The sequence below is a fragment of the Sorghum bicolor genome, chromosome 10, assembly GCF_000003195.3.
Source record: "Sorghum bicolor cultivar BTx623 chromosome 10, Sorghum_bicolor_NCBIv3, whole genome shotgun sequence".
Taxonomy (NCBI): domain Eukaryota; kingdom Viridiplantae; phylum Streptophyta; class Magnoliopsida; order Poales; family Poaceae; genus Sorghum; species Sorghum bicolor.
In genome coordinates, this window is record NC_012879.2 from 56,841,403 (window position 1) to 56,857,001 (window position 15,599).

General features: G+C 40.4%; 1 protein-coding gene and 1 long non-coding RNA gene across 2 annotated transcripts; one reads left to right on the forward strand and one right to left on the reverse strand.

Annotated features, from left to right (window-relative positions):
* Positions 1,646–11,281, forward strand: LOC110430975. The gene is made up of 3 exons (XR_002448423.1): positions 1,646–2,047; positions 2,537–2,577; positions 11,240–11,281. It is a non-coding gene; the product is annotated as an uncharacterized LOC110430975 (long non-coding RNA).
* On the reverse strand, positions 12,725–13,653 carry LOC110431304 (nucleosome-remodeling factor subunit BPTF-like). The gene has a single exon (XM_021450287.1). The coding sequence runs from the start codon at positions 13,405–13,407 to the stop codon at positions 13,075–13,077; it is 333 nt and encodes a 110-aa protein (XP_021305962.1). The 5' UTR covers positions 13,408–13,653; the 3' UTR covers positions 12,725–13,074.

Here is a 15,599-nt window from a genome sequence, read left to right on the forward strand (position 1 = left end):
TTTGTCGGTAGCCGAAAAACTGACATGAAACATATTTGTTTTGTATGTCTTGGTATTTTTTTTGATAGTTCATATGTAACCAAGAGAAAATATAAAATTTTCTGTTGGTTTGTCTTTAACCAACAGGTATTTTTAAGTTTCTAGTAGTGCTCTATGATAAGTTGGATGCTATGAGTCAGCAGTTGTACGCCCTGACCAAAATGGTGACAAGATAATGGTGATCTGAAGTTGTTGCTTGTCGAATATGTAGCAACTACTTCTCTATTTATTAATGCTACCTATCATGGATGCAACTATATAAATATCTAAGCTTGGTTGTTGTACAGCAAGCACCTATGGAAATGTAATATCAAACTTCTTTATCTAGAATGATAAGTATATATAAATGCATGCGATGTTTTAAAGATATAAATGTATGGTACTTTGGAATCAAAACTGTCTCTATTGCCTTTTATCAATGAATTTAATTTTAAAAAATACCAACAAATTTGTGAACTTCTATACTTCAATAAAAAAATGGGCTATAATGAGCTAAATGATACTGTCATGATGTGCAAGCCAAGCAGCATGTAAAGCAAGCATGCTTTTTGTTCAAGTTGTGGAAGAAAGCATCACCAATTTGGTACTTGAATCAACAGATGGAGCTAAAATGATCTAAATGGTTCAGTTTTGGAAAGGATATATCTTTAGGTTGAAGCCTTACAAGGAAAGTTAGCGACATGAAGCTAATAAAGTGAGTAATGGGCAATGACTGACCGACATTCATAGAACCAGTAGGAAATAAGAGCTCTTTGTAAACAAAGTATGCACAGATAATACTGACATGCATGACAAGTTACCTGACACAAAACTACATGCATATGCTAATTTAGTAATTCACCAAAGAGAAAGTGGACCTCCAGGCTATAAATCACAACACTAATGCGAGTTACTACGTATCTAACAGAAAAGCACATTAGTGTTTTAGTATCATTTGCTAGAACCTGATATATACATTGATGAGGTTGGGTCAGGGAGGCCTGGCCAACCTAACACCCATGGGTTGAGGAGAATCAGTTGCCAATCTGATAACTACATGTTGGGGTGAATCGGTTGTCAATCCGACCCCATCAGATGGGGAATACCGGCCAATCTGATAGTGCTTGGGGAGGCGAGGCTAATCAAACACCTGAGGTAGTCTGGGTCAAGCAATTCACCAGAAATATGTCTTTCAATGTCAGTCTCTTAGAGTAAGTATTATAATAGGCTGTAAGCTGGCTAAATGCTGAGGTGGAGGAGAGAAGGGAAGAACGAGAGGAGAAGCAGGCTGTAAGGTTACAACCAGCTTAGGCACAGAAACCAAAAAACTTTGTGTGAGTGATAAGTGGGCCATATATTAATAGTGACTGACATTGGAAGACATATTTCTGGCGAATTGCTTGACCCAACTCTCAATCTCTCAGAACAGCAAAGGGAGATGAGTGGGTGCGTTATTCGGTGAAGAAAAAAAAATTGAGACTCAATGACCTCTGAGCCTGAGTTGGCATTAATTTCTTTAGATCGTTTCCTTAGTTGACTTGACTTGGCGACGACTTGGCATGGCAGTATTGACTTGGCGACGACTTGGTACTATATAGAAAGCAGTCCATATCTAGAACTCCTTGAGGTTCTCCAGCCACAACCACAGCAACTGGCAAGCCTCTGAATCCATGCATCCTTAGTTCCCTTTCCTTCTGCACTTCGGCAGCAACCACAGTTTGTTGAGCGTGTTGTGCGAGCTCAGATAGCTCAGCTCGCTCCATGGAGCCCTTCTGCTTCAGTTTGCAGGTCAGTCGGCATACCACCGCTACTTATCTGCCCTCAACTGCAAGAATTTTGCTAGAAACAAATCCATATTGTTCTTACTGTACTTTTATGTTCTTATTACTCCCTTTGTATCCTAGATAATCAGCTGTATGCTAATTGTGTCATCACTTTTTTTTTTGCGAGTAATTGCGTCATCACTTATCACTGCTGTCCATAGACATCGCACCAAGCACTTTGGAAGATTTGGAGCTGTTCCAATAAGGTAGTATGTGTTGGTCTTTCCATGGCTTTGTAGCTTCTATATGCTGTTAATTTTACGGGGATTACCGTATAGGCGTATACCATCTCAGTAAAGACATGAATTTCAGCTTCCTGACTCAACTGAGATGCCCAGCCCGCAGGTTCTGAAAACTCTTAAAACTCCGACAATGGATGTTAATTACTTATTTAGCTATTTAGGCTGAAGACATCATAATTATCTGTGACTTGTTTTTGAAAAATATTTAATGCCAAAAGTTGTGCTTTGAGCACTAAGCTGTCCAAAACGACAAGCACTTGATAAAGGTGAGTTCTCCTTCCACTTTTGGAAACTTGTGAAACTCCGACCATGAATATTAATTCAGATATATGTATATGTATACATGCTGAAAACCTGATACCATGATAATCAGCTTCTATATTTTTCTCAAGAATTATGCATTCATAATACTACAATCGTGCTATGCTTACTTTATAATATTCTTTGTCGCAGAACAACGAATCTAATGGTGTGAAAAGTTATATGTCCTGAAGGTGAGTTTTCCAAAGTGATTAGCATTCAAAATTTGTCTTCTCCCATTATTTAAGTAAACGTTTCATTGCGGAATCTAATGGTGAAAATTCGAGTTCTGACGGCCGAGCTTAAAAGAGTATCAAGCATCCAAAAATTTTGATTTCATAACTCACCCAAGATTCCAAAAATTTTGAGCATTTCAATGGGTTTAGTATAGACACACACACACACAAAAAAAAAAAAGCCTAATTCTCGCCGGATCAGGAATTCGTTCTAAAGCCCAGCCTACTAAAGCTATAAGGCCTTTCCAGACTCAGCATCAGCCCACAGGCTTAGTTGGGCCAGTCCAGGACGCAGGCCGGGCTCTTTTGTCGAATACTCCTATTGTAGGGTCTGCAATCAAGTCAACTTTCTTCACAAACAGAGCTGGAAAAAATTAAGAGATATATACGGGCCCAATTATTCTCTGGGCCAAATCTGACTCTCCCAGCAAAAATTCACGGAACTGATAATCTTACAATTTTGCTACTCTAAAAAAAAGATAAAACTATGGAATTTATATCTGCCGCTTATATATCTATACCTACTAATAAAGAGGCAAAATTTCAGTCTGCCCTTTTTTTTCTGCCCCCGCTCTCCGAGTCGACGACATTAAATTGTTATGCAGGTATCGACTCTTGCGGTACGGACTATCTGGGAATTGGAATGCGTAAAACAAGTCGTTCCTCTTCCACCTTTGCAACTGGGCCGGTTCCTAAGGTCGCTGCCAGCAGGCAAGCCCAAACCGTGTACAATACAGGCCCACCTGAGCAAAACTAAACCGACCCAGCTCAGGAGGACGGGAAGGAGAAAAATCCACCTGCCCAGTTTCAGTCCCCAAAATCTGTCTGCCTTCCGTTCTCCCGTTCTGTCCGCCTCTCCCGCCCGTGTACAATACAGGCCCACCTGAGCAAAACTAAACCGGAGGACGGGAAGGAGAAAAATCCACCTGCCCAGTTTCAGTCCCCAAAATCTGTCTGCCTTCCGTTCTCCCGTTCTGTCCGCCTCTCCCGCCTCCCGTTTTGTCCGCCTACTAGGAAAATAAAATAAACAATTTTCTAGGTTCTCAATACAACATCTTCTGTACACATAAATAAAAAAAGTAAGGAGCATCGGTGCAAGTCTGCCTCCGTCCGGAACCAGAGAAAAATAAAATAAAAAATTTTCTAGGCTTCCAATACAAAATCTTCGGTACACATCAAATAAGAAAAACATAGAGGTCTAGATGCAAAGTGTTTATCCTATTAGTTTACTTTTCTTTTATTCTTTAAATCGGTTGAAAATTGATAAATGAGTAGTAAAATTATAAAACAAATTTTGTTCAGCTTCACATATGTAGATCCATGCAGTAAACAAAAAATATCATAAATTTTAATATATTTTTTTTTGCTGGAGATGCTTGCCTATGGTTTTTAGTGTAAAATTGATCGGTTGAAATTTGATAAATGCGTAGTAATTCATAGAAAAAACTAAAAATTACAAAATAATTTTTTTTCAGCTTAACAAATGTAGATACATGAAGTAAACAAAAAATATGATAAAGTTTAGTACATTTTTTTTGTTGGAGATGCTTGCCTGTGCTTTTTAGTGTAAAATTGAAATTGTAGTTATATGCTCCAATTATTATAAAAATTTTATGGTAGCCTATTTAATGTGATGCTTGATTCGTGCTAAAAGTTTTAGCACCATTTCTGCATATCTCACTGATTTACTAATTTACCTAAATTTATGCTTGATGATGCTTATACTACCTTTACACGATGTGTTGTTATGTCATATGAACACTTCATAAGCCCATGTGCTCATAATCTATATACATTTAACTGATGTATCATATTAATAGAAATACTAATCCTTCATAAGCTCATGTGTTCATAATCTACATGCATTTAACTAATATATCATATTTCATAGGAATCCTAATCTAAATAAAAAAATAAAGCTAGCAACAAACTTCTTATGTTTTAATATAATACTAAGGTATATTAAGAGGTAATATTAGAGTAAAATAAACTTTGATTAATCTAGGGTTCCCAATTCAAAATCTTATGTACACATCTAATAAGAAAAACATAGGGGTCTAGGTGCAAAGTGTTTGTCCTATTAGTTTACTTTTCTTTTATTCTTTAAATCAATTGAAAATTAATAAATGCGTAGTAAAATTATAAAACAAATTTTGTTCAGCTCCACATATATAGATCCATGCAGTAAACAAAAAATATCATAAATTTTAGTATATTTTTTTGCTTGAGATGCTTGCCTATGGTTTTTAGTGTAAAATTGATCGGTTGAAATTTGATAAATACGTAGTAATTCACCGAAAAATTTAAAATTACTAAATATTTTTTTTAGATTCACATATGTAGTCCATGCAGTAAACAAAAAATATGATAAATTTTAGTACATTTTTTTTGTTGGAGATGCTTGTCTGTGCTTTTTAGTTTAAAATTGAAATTAATTACCTGCTCCAATTATTATAAAAATTTTATCGTAGCCTATTTAATGTGATGCTTGATTCGTGCTAAAAGTTTTAACACCATTTTTGCATATCGCACTGATTTACTAAAATTTACCTAAATTTATGCCTGAGGATGCTTCTACTACCTTTGCACAATGTGTTGTTATGTCATATGAACACTTCATAAGCCCATATGCTCATAATCCATGTACATTTAACTGATATATCATATTTTATAGGAATCCTAATCTAAATAAAAAAATAAAACTAGCAACAAACTTCTCATGTTTTAATATAATACTAAGGTATATTAAGAGATAATATTAGAGTAAGATAAGGTTTGACTAATTTCTATTTTTATTATTAAATAAATATGTCTCCGAGCTATATATTATTGTAAATGTTAACTATCTAATACCATAGATGTCATGATTATCAATAAAATAAACTATAGAGTTTAAGTTTTATAAAAAGGATAAATGGATATGTAACATCCATTTGATGTTTTCTCTCGTTGCAACGCACGGGCATATTTGCTAGTTATAGCTAAAGCCTACTAATAATCCTTGAAACACAATACTCTCTCCATAGACAATATATTTCATGACAAATTATGGGGACAAATAAAAGTAATTAATGCTCCTAGTCCTAGTTAAAGCAGCCAGGCTAGCTCTTGATTGGATATTAAAATTTTCATATATTTGTAGACAAAAATTAAAAGGAGTAGCAGGTTGCAAACTTTCATTTTACTGAAAAGTACTATTCACTGATTTGTTATAAGAGAAAAACATTGTTCGTTCACTGAAATAGTTCGGCTCATGAGATAAGCAAACAGGGCCAATGAACAAGGCTGCCTTTATAAATTGGGGAAAACGGCAAGTATTTCAATGAAGGGGTATATACGAAAGGAAAAGAAATTCGTTCGCTTGTCCAGTTTAGTAGGTAATTCTTAAAACCGGCCGGCCATGCATGCTTAAAAACGGCAAGTTGAAGCACGCTGTTGCCGATTGCTGAAGGTGGCAGCATCAAAGCCAGCTCGAGCTCACATATGTGATCAGTAGAATGATAAACCGGCCGTCCGTGAAGTCTCACATAGCAGCTCTCGAGCTAGGTCGTCTGACGTTTGGTGCATTCGCAGTTCATCTATACAGTCTGCGTCAGTATATGTATATCTCCCTACAGCCGCCTATCGAGATCTTTGGCCACGCACCAGTGCAATCAACGTAGCGATCAAGTATGGAATGCATGGCTAACGACTTTGCTTGCTTAATTTGGATTGTGCTATGCGTTGTGACTTGCTTACTGTATGTATCACTGCGATCAAACTGAGACCAACTGAAGAAAGCATCATATATATAACCTCCGGTCGATCGATGTCGATCGTGATCGAGTTCGTGACCGAGCGGGCTGTGCTTAATTAGCTCGATCTCTGGTCTCGGTCACTGGTGAATGGTGATCCACGCAGAGAAGAAATAAACGTCATAGGTGAGGCAGAAACTAACAAGCGGCCGCTGGCCTTATGGCTTCGTCTCGAAGTATTGGGGTGGAACTGTGGAAGGGGAGAGGAGGTGGACACGCAACTAGGGTTATTCCACAGAAATTTCCGTCTTTCCGCGAGGAAACTGATTGAATCTCACTTAACGCTCAATCCGCAAGCTCTTTGCAAGAGCGGAGATGCTTTGGTTGCGCGTGCTGCCAGACTACCAGTATAATCGTCAAAGATAGAGGAACAAACACTTGAACATAAACAAGTTGCCACTAAAATAAACCAAAAACCACTCTAAAAAGGACAGAGTTTTGTATGACCATCAGTCCATCAGCTCAAGAAAAGGATTGAGCTCAGCTATATTACATGTTATAATGCATGGCGCGCAGGCGGGGTGGCGCGAGAATAGACAGGCTAGCGCGTGAACCCTGGCGGCCGGCGGGGTGCCGGCCGGGGTTCCGGCCGCGTGGAGAACTTTTTTGTACTTAGCTGAAAGCTCAACCTGAAATCAGTTGATCTGCGCCTTGGCGCGCGTCGATCAGTTCATCCAGGAGTACAACATGTTGAGCCCGATGATCCACAGCGCAAAGGCCACGAAGAACCACGCGGCCGAAATGGGCGGCACGGCGAGAAACTCGGCGAAGAGAAGGTAGACGGCGGCCGCGATCATTATGACCAGAGCTACGGCCACGCGACGGAGACGCCGCGGCCACAGGATCATCTGCCTCGTCTGCCCACCACGCCGGTGCCCGCCGCCGCCGTTAGTCTCCTCGTGACCTGGCGGCGGAGGCGGGGCGGGAGGGCCGCGACCCGCCGGACGCGGTCTGGCGCCGTTCTCGCCTTCCATCGCCGTCGATACCTTGTTCCCTTCTCTTCTTTCCCTGTCTGAGTTATAAGCCAGAACTAACTCCAGTCACTGGCTTACCGCAGCGCCGAGACCATTTCCCTTTTTTTATATACAGTTAGGAAAAAAAACATATATAGGTACCAAAACATAGGACTGAAGGTTCCAGGAAAACCACAGGGAACCGGTAGTAATAAGCTACTTCTTGGAAGCTTCCTAAATAAAGCTTTCTATACTTGATCACATTTCTTGGTATAAACGACATCAGTACTAAAGGACGACGGTAGTCGGCGAGCAGGCCGGGGGGCTTAGACAGAGATTCGTGTCCTATTGTCTCTTTCTTGCTAGGTACGAATCTCAATACGAATCATCTGACCCACATTGTGAGGACATGCGCCTTTAGGGGTAAAAAAACTACATTCGACTTGGACGCTTGATACAATAGCTAGCTAGTCACTCGTGGTTGGATGGACAAGTTAGCCTATGATATGGATAGAAGATCCAGTGTATTCTGTCCATCTTAAACTATAAATTATTCTAATTTAACTAGAGAGTCGAAGAATATTAAATTAACTAAATTATATAATAAAAATAATAACATTTATAATACTAAATAAGTATTATTAGATTCTATATTAATTATATTTTATAGTATCTTATTTGATGTCATAAATTTTTATAAAATTTTCTATAGTTTTATTAAATTTAAGATGTTTTGACTTTTTAAAAAATTAAAACAATTTATAATTTGAAACTAAGGAAGCACATACTGCATAAAAAGGGATACTCAAATTAAAAAAATAAAAATCGCAAAAAGGAGATAAGGCAAATCACCCGAGATCAGCATGGCTCGAGCGCGGGTTCCGTCTCGTTCGTCCCCTTGGCCTCAGGCGCAGGCTCCGGCTCGCCCGACCCCTTGGCCTTAGGCGCAAGTTCCGCCTCGCCCGAGCCCCCATCTCGGAGCCAGGCTTCCAACGCACGATGGCCGTAGTCTCGACATGACATACGATGTGATCCCCATACTGCGGCAGGGCATGGCAGCAACTGTTCCAACCACCCCGGCCACTATGTAGCCTTACCTCTTTCACTGTAAGTACGACCTCACAGTAAAAGAGGTATGGAAGAGATTAGCCTGTGTCACTGTGGCTATCTTCTCCTACTGTTACAGGACATGCTGCAGTATCACCGACCCGACCCCCACGATCTCAACAGGGCTCGGCGACCCCCCACAGGAGCAACCATACCGTCAACCACGCCCCAAGGACGAGATGGGCAAGCCTCCACAGGGTCGGAACTGTGACTTTACCATTTACAAAGAGTAGATCATCGGTCAACATATGTAAAAACCCTGTGACCCCTTGAGACTATAAAAGGGGAGCCAGGACACATATCCAACACACGCTCACAACATCAGAACTCAAAGCAAGGCCACACACATACCAGAGTAGCAAGTAGCGCTCTGTCCACCACATGTAATACCCGATTTTAAGGACAAAATCAGATACACACCATATGTGAGTTTTAGAAGTCAAATCTCACATATAGCTACAAATAAGGGGTAATATCAAAAGACAATGCATAAATATATAACATACTTAGTATAAAAGAGATAACCTTTGATAACAAACAGCGGATAAATAACTCCAACTTCGGGTATTAACTCCACTCTACAGGATCCAACTGACTGGTTGATCACAAGCCCAAAACTTCTCCTGAGGGGTGTCGGGAAATAGCAAGAGTGAGTCCATGTCGAACTCCACACGTATAGCAACTAGATTGTATAGATCCCACAATCTCATGATCAATGTGACATAAATAATGTAAAGTATTAAACAATAAATAATGATCATATTTAACACACAAGAATCATCACCGTTGATGCAAGAATCCCCAAGGCCGCTCTTGACCGTGAGCACGGCTAGTATACCAGTTTTAACACTCTGTAGAGGTTGTACATCTTTACCCTTGAGTCATGATTTACCCTTTTGAAGCGCCCCTGGTAAACCAGGAACTCAAATGTGATACAATACTAGTCCTAGGAGGCTAGTAACACATTTATTACATCAGATAAGTTTCAGCGCAGTAGTCTCGATAAGCGTGGACAATGAAGGCACGCTATAATAATAAGACACCAAAATACAACATAGGTCCAAAGGACCCAGAAACAAACGATATCACAACCGAACATCTGACAAGTCCCAATGCCACAGGCTTAGTTGGGTGCAGACACGACCTTACTCGAACGCCACTTCGGGATCGAAGTCCGGATCTTCCTCTGTTTAATAAAGCAAGGGTGAGTACAAAGTACTCAGCAAATCCAACCTTACCCTACGGAAGGGGATAACAATATATATGCATATAGATAAATCAAGGATGAGGCTTAGTTTCATTTGCATAAAGCTACCTCTTTACACATGCAAGTAAAGAGGTACCTCTTTGCAGGGGAGAGAGAGAGAGGTCGTGGGCGCGGGGGCTTCGGCCTGGTGGTTCCAACCGAGAGAGAGGTTCGGGGCGACGGTTTGGGGGCAGGGATAGAGCTGACAAGTGAGCCCTACTCGTCAGTGGAAGAGAGAGAGGGAGTTAGGGTGCTGGCGGGCTGCTGGAATTGGGCCAAGCAGGCCGAAAATGAGGGGGAAGGGAGAGAGATGGATTCCCCTTTTTTATTTTTTTTCAACTTGTTTTAAAAAGCATTTACAAATTTGAATTTTGAACAAAAAATTCTTTTGCATAAATTCACACATCACAAAAATTAAGTGCTGCAGTATGAATGCATCAACGTGTTTCTAATTTTCTATTAAATTTTAATTTCCCAAAGTTTATTTATTTTCCTATATTTTTATGCTCACAAAATTATTTAATAAATCCAAATTCTTCTATTTTTAAAAGAGCCAAATTTTGGGTGTTACAATTTCTTTCCCCCGACCGACTCGATCCCGAAATCCGCGGGATAATCCTTGCCTAATGCGTCAACCGAGCATTATAAAACGTCTTCCCCAACCCTGCAGCTTCCCCTTTGTATCTCCGCGCGATTTAGCAACCCTAGCCGTCACTTTTCATCAAGTTTGGATCTCGCAAAGCTTCAAGCTAGGCCGCCGCTGTCGCAGGACATCTCTGTGCCTTCTCAGCTCAAGCCAGCTGCCCTAGCGAGTTCGGGGTAAGCTCCTCCGTGCGTTGGTACTGTTCTTTCGTTGATTGGCGCTCAGAATCAAGGAATCGGTGGACTCCGGCGAGCACTCCCATGGCGCCGCCGCGGGGAGGCGCAACTCCGGCCGGTCCGCCGCCGTTGCCCCTGTTTTGATCGGGGCCGTCGGATGGCGATCCAACGGTCTCCAAAAGAAGATACCCTTTCGGCTGTAAACTTCATAAAGAGTCCCTAGAAACTTTCTCTAATTACCCCGCGGTCCCTGACGCCCTAGAAAAGATTACGTTTTCTAAGTTTAAAAGCGTATTCCTGTCTCGTTCAACTCAGTTTACGTTTTCAGATATTTATAGTTTTGCCATCGATTTTATAATGCTCATAAAATATTTTAACTCCGTTTTTGTCCATTCAAATTTCGTTAGATTCGTATTTACGAGCTCTATATGTTAGAAGTATTTTGAAACTTTTCGTTTCTGCAGTAGCATTCAATTAATTATTTCTCTATAGGAAATCTTAGAAAATTCATAACTTCTACGTTTTAATTCTGATTTTTGTGAACTTTACGTTTGTGTGATCGTAGCGCTGCGTAGAATATTTTCATAAACTTTTATACTTGTTTTACCACTGTTTGGTGTAATGTTCTAATTATATCTTGTTTGCTTTGTGTATGATTGTCTCCATTGGATTGCGTGTTGTTGATTGATGTTTGAGAATAGACGGTGAGCCGTACGTTGGTGATCAAGACCAAACCTTTGAGGACCAGCAGGCTCAGGAGAGCTTTGATCAAGGCAAGTATAACTTGGGATCATCCTTGTTACCTATTCACTTATAAATACACATATATATCATATGCATACTTTCACCTTGTCGACCTTAGCAAAATCATAGATGATTGTTACCTGGATTCCTTGCTACCTACTTGATATGCATTTTGTGTAGATGTGCTAGTGCTTGATATAATCCATGATCTTGTAAGATGATTAATAGCTATGCAATGAACATAAAAGAATGACAAATAACTGTATAAGATCTTGTCTGTACGTGATCACCCGGGATAACAGTGCAACCATGAGGGCTATAATGGCTCTGGCTTTAGCTGAGTATGGAGACCTTTTCTAGCTTGTTAGAGGTTATCCGAAAGGGCGGAGGGGCCGAACCGACACGGGTATAGTGCGAGCCCCTGTCCCTATGTGTATAGGCTGCGCGTTATTGTGTCATTTGGAAGGGGGTATCTATATCTGCTCGCAAAGAAAACCTTGCGGCCCTAACATGTTAGACGAACTTTTGAAAGGCTTCATAGTGATCCCTGCCGACCTCCCTAGGAAGGGGGTTAAGAGACTAGCTACCTTGGGCGAAAGAGTAAATCATGACTCATGGACAAAGATGTGCAACCTCTGCAGAGTGTTAAAACTAGTATACTAGCCGAGCTCACGGTCAGGAGCGGCTTTGGGGGCATCTACATTAAGATGATGAGGTTATTATGTTATTATGTTCATTTGATTATCGTTTATGCTATGAGATTAATTATGCTTACACTTGATCATGAGATTAATGGATTATTTATGCTACCTTGACATTTGTTATATAATTATGAACATGCTATCCACTATTAAAAACTAAATGCAGTCAAACCAGTGTCAGCTATTTGAGCCTCATGAACCCCTGGTTATACTTGTTGAGTATGATATGTGCTCACTCTTGCAATTTCCCAACACCTCAGGTTATGTTAATGATGATGATTGGAATGAGGACTATCGCTATGAGTATTAGGTTTGGAGTCAACCAGTCAACAGTGTCCCTGTGTGGAGCTTCCGTCAAGAGTGTTGTTTACTTCTTGCTATCATTTTTGTATAAGACTATGTGATTTATTATGTTCTGCTATGTAATAAACACTGCAATGGTACATTTTAGATTTGTCTACTTATGTGTGCGACTGATTTTGAGGCACATATGAGTCATTTATGCATCCTATTTTGTTCTTAAAATATGGGTGTGACACAAATGCAAAACCGTTGGATACCTCTTTTGGAGCTTTTTGGCAAATTACTCAAATGCAAAACCTTAGAGATGCTCTTGCATTGCATCTAGTCGGTGCCGATTTCTTAAGACTGAAGGAGATGAAGATCGCGATGCTGGAGCAAGATGACCATCGAAACGGTAATATATAAACGATGCTGGATCGGATGTGTAGTGCTCTGCCATACATATCAATTTGCTGTATGAATTCATGCAAAGATCCGATGAAAAGATGAACAAGATACATACTCTATAGTCGGCGCGCTACATGTAAAGAGTCTTTTATTAACCTGCGCAAGGAAAAGAAAAGATACAGTGATGTACCGGCGGCAATATATAGCTCTAGCCTCTAGATCGATCGACAAGAGGATGCCGAGGAGGAATAAGAGACGAGAGACCCCCAAATGCCAGAGCTATTGCTGCCGATCGCATCCGCCACTGCACGTGTACGTACGGCAACCGGCATGCAACCCTCCGGCACGCGCGCGCGGGCGAGCATATACACACACACATACAGCCGACTGCACGTGTGTCATCAGTTCATGAACGAAAGGAAGAGCAGCCCTTTGCCGATGATCCAGAGGACAAAGGCCGTGAAGATCCACGGAGCCGCCGAAGGGGGCGGCACGGCGAGGAGAGCTTCCGCGACGACAAGGCACGCGGCCGCGGCCATCGTCAGTATGGCGAGAGCGCGGAGGCTCACGCGGACGCGGCGGCGGAGCGGCCTCCTCTGCCCTCGGCGGTGCCCGCCGTTGAGCTCGCCTAAGATCGGCGGCGGTGGCGGTGGTGGTGGGGCTGGCGCTTTCTCCTCCTTGCCTCGATCAGCCGCTGGACGCGGTGTGGCGCCGTCGTCGTTCGCGCCTTCCATGGACGGAGGATCACCGGTACGGTTCTAGAGATTTGGCAGTGGCAGGCTGCTGGCAGCTCGCCGCCGGTGAGGCGGCTTCCGAGTGGGGTGTTGCTATATACACGGCCCACAGGCCACAGCCACACATCGAGCTATAGCTAGGGCAGCTTTATGTGTTACAGTGTGGGATTGTAGTGAGCAAGTCGATATCATCACGAAGCTTCCATGAAGGCACGAAACCGCGTTGGGACGACGGAGGGAGTATTTAGGAGTATACTATTTGTGTTACGAAAAAAATTCAGAAATAATACATGGAGTACTACATGGTTATTATAGGAAACAAACATGTATATATTGCGTCATAATTATTTCGTCATGCGCTTACGTATTGCACCGTTAAACATCACACGAGTCCACCGGCGACGTACGTCGACGACGAAGCTTCCTCGCGATCCGCACGCACGTAGGCGTCTTGCGGCCGTGCGCGCTGTCACGCTGTGGTAGGTATATATAGGACACGGAAAAGTACGTACAGATCGATATTGTACGAATGAAATAGCCGTTATGTTCACGTCTCAAATTCAAAAACTTTTTAAGATTATTTATTCTATCAAATTCTATGTGTTACATGTATATAGAATATTAAATATAGATAAAAAATTAACTAATTATATAATTTGTATATAATTTATTAGACGAATCTTTTAAACCTAATTAATATATGATTATACAATAATTATCAAATATAAACAAAAATACTACAATACTTAAATGGAAAAAATGAATCTAAACTGCCGTATCGGCATCGCTGCAGCCAATTCAACTACAGTACGTGACAGCCGCGTCAGCAGAGATGTCGCTGCAGTAGCTAGCGTGCGTGACCACGGGATTAACGAACTTTTTTCTAGGTGTTGCGGCTGCGGAAACAAGAACATTCGGATCGATGTCGGCAGAATATGTCATTGACTGCGGCTTTGAAAAAACAATTGGTGATTGACGGATAGGCTGAAGAAATTGAGCACAAGTAGGGATGATCTCCGATTTTCGAAACTCGTTTTTGAGTTTTTTTCGATCTTTAGGCCTAAATAAAAATGATAATGGTAATGAAAAAACGAAAACGATAACGATAAAAATAATCGAAAGTGAAAGCGAAAATGATTCTACCTTCTTCTGATCGTTTTCGAAGATTTTCGTATTTAACTGATAATTTACCGTTGATAATTACTGATTCAAAAGTCTTTAATTAATAACATGTCTGACATTCATCTTTAAGAAGCTTACAGGCTACAATCTCCAAAAGGAACTCTAATAATTCATGTTTCATCAATATGCTATGTCGAGTCAACTTGAAACATGATTGTTATATTGTGGCTTTGTTAAAAATTGTTGTAATGTTGCGTGGTTTGCTACGGACCTAAAATGGTGTGAACTGTGTCGTTTCAGCTTGTCAATTTGGCTTTATTTATCATTGTCATGTAAGATAGATCGAGTTATATAGATTTTTTTTCATGTTTGATGGTTTGACGTGTTTATCGTTTTTAGGATATTGTTCTGGATTCCAATCGTTCTCAATATATTTCGATCAACTACTATCATTTTCAAAATTACCAGAATATTGACACCGTATTTATTTTCCATAATATCGTACCGATTCTTTTTTTGAGAAAAAAATGAAAACAAAAGTGATTTAGACTCGTATCAATCATTTTCGATCGTTTTCATCCCTAAGCACAAAGAACGTTGAAAAAATTGCCGTCCATCATCGGGCGACGTAGGGACGACGCTCGATCCGTGACGAGTTCACCTCATGCATATCCTTGACCATCAGAGGCCTCGTTTAGTTTTAAAAAAATTTGGAATTTTTTTCAGATTCTTCATTATATTGAATCTTGCGGCATATTGAGTATTAAATATAGATAAAAGAAATAATTAATTATCTCAGTTTACCTATAATTTGCAAGACGAATCTTTTAAGCCTAGTTAGTTTATAATTGGACAATATCTATCAAATACAAATAAAAGTGCTACAATGTTCATTTTACAAAAAATTTTGGAACTAAACAAGCCTAAGCCTACACGTCTTCTCTCGGCAATAAAAAAAACAAGCCTATGGAATCCTTTCGGGTCGAGTATTCACTTTACATTTTCTTTTGTATCCGCTTTATAGAAATTTAAAATTAATATTTAGGATCCTAAATAAATTTAAATGAAAA